Genomic DNA, 3,694 nt, shown 5'->3' with positions numbered 1-3,694 from the left:
GGGCCCCGGGGTCACCTGGCTCTGTGTCCTGTTCCTTTTGCAGATGTTGATGCCCAAGAAGAACCGGATCGCCATCTACGAGCTGCTGTTCAAGGAGGGAGTGATGGTGGCCAAGAAGGACGTGCACATGCCCAAGCACCCCGAGCTCGTGGACAAGAACGTGCCCAACCTGCACGTCATGAAAGCCATGCAGGTGAGGGGGCTGAGGAGGCAGATGTGGGGTCTAGGGGGACAGGTGTGGGATCTGGGGGGACAGGTGTGGTGGCATCGGGGGAGCAGGTGTGGGGTTGGAGGGGGGCAGGTGTGGGGTCTGGGGGGACAGGTGTGGGGTTTGGGGGGGCAGGTAGGGGAATCTGGGGGCATAGGGGAGGGTTGGTCCCTGTGCTTTCCCCTGAGTGGGGCTGATGGTGCAGTTCTGTGCCCGTGAGCTGGTCCCTGTTCCCACATCCCCATTCCCCACATCCCTGTGCAGCTCCAGTGCCCATGAAACACCCGCTGGGGGCACTGGTGGGGGAGCTGGATGGGGCTCAGCCCTGGCTGGGAGTGACTGGGAGCTGTCCCCGCAGTCCCTCAAGTCCCGGGGGTACGTGAAGGAGCAGTTTGCCTGGAGACACTTCTACTGGTACCTGACCAACGAGGGCATCCAGTACCTGCGGGATTACCTGCACCTGCCCCCCGAGATCGTCCCGGCCACGCTGCGCCGCAGCCGCCCCGAGACCGGCCGGCCCCGGCCCAAGGGTGAGCGGGGGCACAGGGGGCTCCCTCCATGGACATGTCACACACCCACTGCTCCACGGGGCCCTGACCGGACACGGGGGCTGGACTGGGTGACCCCACGAGGCCCCTTCCAGCCCCAGCCACGCTGTGCTTCTGTGTGTTGGGCCTGTGTCTCTGGGTTTCCCTGGGTGGGTTTCACAGCCCTGAGGGCAGGAGGTGCTGGTGGTGCAGCCGCTCATGTGAGGGCCAGGCACTGCCCTGGGGCCAGGACTGTGGGTTGGGGGTGCTGAGAGCTCCCCTCCAGCTCCTGCAGCTCTTGTCTCAGCCCAGCAAAACAAGAGCATCACCTGCCTCAAAGGGAGGGATTGCACTGACGCTGGGAAGGTGATGGTTCCTTTGGTCTCAAGCTGCTCTGGATGTTCCCAGGTTTGTTCCTTAGGTGCTGTGTTTATCCAGGGAGCTGAAGGAGCTGCAGCCCTGCTGGAGCCCTCGCTCAGCCCCACCAGGCAGGGATTCCTGGGAGGGCTGTGCCTGTGTTCTGCTTCCCTGTGGATCAGCTGCCTGGGGCTGCAGCAGCCTGGGAGCCATAGAGCCCCATCCACGGGTGGGGTATGTGCTGTAGGGGTTTGATCTGGCAGGAAGGGAGGACAGGGAAACATCTGCAGGAGAAATTCATCCTCAGTGGGGTGTTCCTCTTTATAACAAAAGAGTTACAAGAACTGGCTCTGCCTGTGGCTGTGCAGGAGGACACTGAGGAGGTACAGCTGCCCCTGTGTGGGTCCTGCCCGGCCCCTGAGAGCAGCACAGGGGCTGGTGGGTCCCAGACAGCTGGTCCTCTGTGTGGTATTAACCTGAGGTTCCAAAGCTAACCTGCTCTTGGTGTTCTGAACCTGTTCCATCGGGGGGATTTGGGTACTGACAGTGGCTGTTTCAGAGTGATGTGCACTTTGTCACTGTGGGCAGGCTTGCTGGACATGGCAGATTCCCGGAATTTGTGGGGCTTTTATCAGCTATAATGTTTGGCTCTTGTTTGACAGCCAGAAGACTGTTGAGACGATGCTGTAAATCCATTTCTCACATAATATTTAACTTGCACCCGATCACAAGCTGGGGCACTTTTCCCCCCCCTCAGAGTGAAGTTTTCCATATTAAATCCCTGTTTTCCTTAGGTTTATCCTCGCTGAGCTGCTCCAGGGGTGGCACTGCTGGCAGATCCAAGGCTGGTCTGCACCCTGGGTGCGGGTGCCCCCGAAGGGGCAGTTTGAGGCCTGGCTGGGCAGTGATGGGGGTGTTGTTGTTGCAGGTCTGGAGGGCGAGCGGCCGGCGCGGCTGACGCGGGGCGAGGCTGACCGGGACACGTACCGGCGCAGCGCCGTGCCACGTGAGTGCCCCTCATCCCGCACTCTGTGCAGCCCCAGCTCCACCCCTGTGGTCCCAGGCAGGAGCACTGCGCTGGGCGTTCTGTGAGCACTGACTGCTCCTCTCTTTGCAGCTGGTGCTGACAAGAAGGCTGAGGCTGGTGCTGGAGCAGCCACCGAATTCCAGTTCGTGAGTGTTTGCATTTGGGATTTGCTTCCTTTGTTGAGGCTTTGATGGGAGGAGCTGGAAGGTCCTGTGGGTGTGCTCCTCACTGCGGGGCTCTGAGGGTGTAAGAGAGGCTGGGAGCTGTCACCCTTCACACCCAGCTCCCTCTCTGTGGGTAGAGGACGTGATGGCCTCCATGCTGGGACAGAGGCCAGCAGCAGGTCTGAGAGCAAGCCGAGCTCTCTGGAGATCCATGACTATACTTCTGAAATAAAAGAGTTATAGAACTGGCTGGGGTGGGTTGGTGTTGGTATCAATCACCTGGTTAACCTGTGCCAGCTAGTGAATGTCAAACAGGTCGGCGTTAGGTTGTTCCCAAAGTAACACTGAGCTGAGGGCAGAGCTTTGATGGTGCTGTTTGTTCTTTGCTCTGTGTTTGCTGCTGTCCCTTGCCTGACACAGTGATCTCTAACGCTCTCCCTTTCCTGTTGCAGAGAGGTGGATTCGGCCGTGGCCGTGGGCAGCCCCCGCAGTAGAACCCCCTGCTCATGCTTTGTGTATAATAAAAGAGGTGAAAATGCCACTGGGTCCGTCCCTGTGTTTCACTGAAGTGCATAAACATCAAACATCTCGGGAGCAGAGGGTGACTCAGATGTGTGGCACGAGGAACAGCACTGGGGGAATGAGTTGTGCTTAGAGGAAAGGAACGTGCCGGGTTTGGTGGTTCCTGCCGGGTGTGTGGAGGTGATTCCTGGAGGAAGGCGGAGCCGTTGTCCCAGTGCCCGGGATGACGGGGATTCCCAGCGGTGCCGGGGGGGGGGACACGGCCCGGGGGAGCGGAGCCGGGGACACCGGAGCAGGGGCCGCCGCGCGCCGCCAGGCGTCGCTGGGGAGCAGTGCCGGTGATCGGTGATGGGACGGACGGACGGACGGACAGACAGATGGACAGACAGACAGACGGACAGACACTGCCCGGGGGTGTCGCCGGGGGGCGGACGGACACACGGACACCTCCGCTGCCTCAGCGCCCCCTGGCGGCGCGGGGCGGGCGCTGCCCCCGCGGGGCCACGTGCGCGCGCGCGCCCCTGCGCCGTTTGCGTAACTCGGGGCGGCCCCCGCGCCGCCCGCCCCGTTCCCGAGCGCTCCTGGGGCCGCGCTGCGCCCTTTGCGTGGCGGGCGATTCCCGGAGCCGTTACGCCGTTTGCGCAGCGGGCGGTTCCCGGAGCCGTTACGCCGTTTGCGTGGCGGGCGATTCCCGGAGCCGTTACGCCGTTTGCGTGGCGGGCAGTTCCCGGAGCCGTTACGCCGTTTGCGCAGCGGGCGGTTCCCGGAGCCGCAGCGGCAGCGCCGCCCCCGCCCGGCCGCGCTGCGCCGGTTGCGTAGCGAGCCCCAAGATGGCGGCGCGGTCGTCGTCGGCGGAGGCCGGAGCGCGGGCGGCGGCGGAGGCGCGGCT

At 62.9% G+C, this 3,694-nt stretch overlaps 1 protein-coding gene across 1 annotated transcript; it reads left to right on the top strand.

Annotated features, from left to right (window-relative positions):
* Positions 1–6: 6 nt before the first annotated feature.
* RPS10 (ribosomal protein S10) lies at positions 7–2,824 on the top strand. Its single transcript, XM_027659660.1, has 5 exons — positions 7–193; positions 567–738; positions 2,021–2,098; positions 2,210–2,265; positions 2,736–2,824. Exons 1-5 carry the CDS (start codon positions 44–46, stop codon positions 2,775–2,777), a joined length of 498 nt encoding a protein of 165 aa, XP_027515461.1. The 5' UTR covers positions 7–43; the 3' UTR covers positions 2,778–2,824.
* The last annotated feature ends 870 nt before the right edge of the window (positions 2,825–3,694 follow it).

This window comes from Corapipo altera, unplaced genomic scaffold (genome assembly GCF_003945725.1).
Source record: "Corapipo altera isolate COAL_440 unplaced genomic scaffold, ASM394572v1 77b, whole genome shotgun sequence".
Classification (NCBI taxonomy): Eukaryota; Metazoa; Chordata; class Aves; order Passeriformes; family Pipridae; genus Corapipo; species Corapipo altera.
Note: the sequence above shows the minus strand (reverse complement) of the source record. Positions and strands in the feature narration are given on the sequence as shown.

Coding starts and splice junctions, on each gene's coding strand:
- RPS10 (XM_027659660.1), top strand. CDS start 44: ATGTTGATGCCCAAGAAGAACCGGATCGCCATCTACGAGCTGCTGTTC. Junction 194..566: donor ACGTCATGAAAGCCATGCAG/GTGAGGGGGCTG, acceptor CTGTCCCCGCAG/TCCCTCAAGTCCCGGGGGTA. Junction 2,099..2,209: donor CCGGCGCAGCGCCGTGCCAC/GTGAGTGCCCCT, acceptor CTCTCTTTGCAG/CTGGTGCTGACAAGAAGGCT.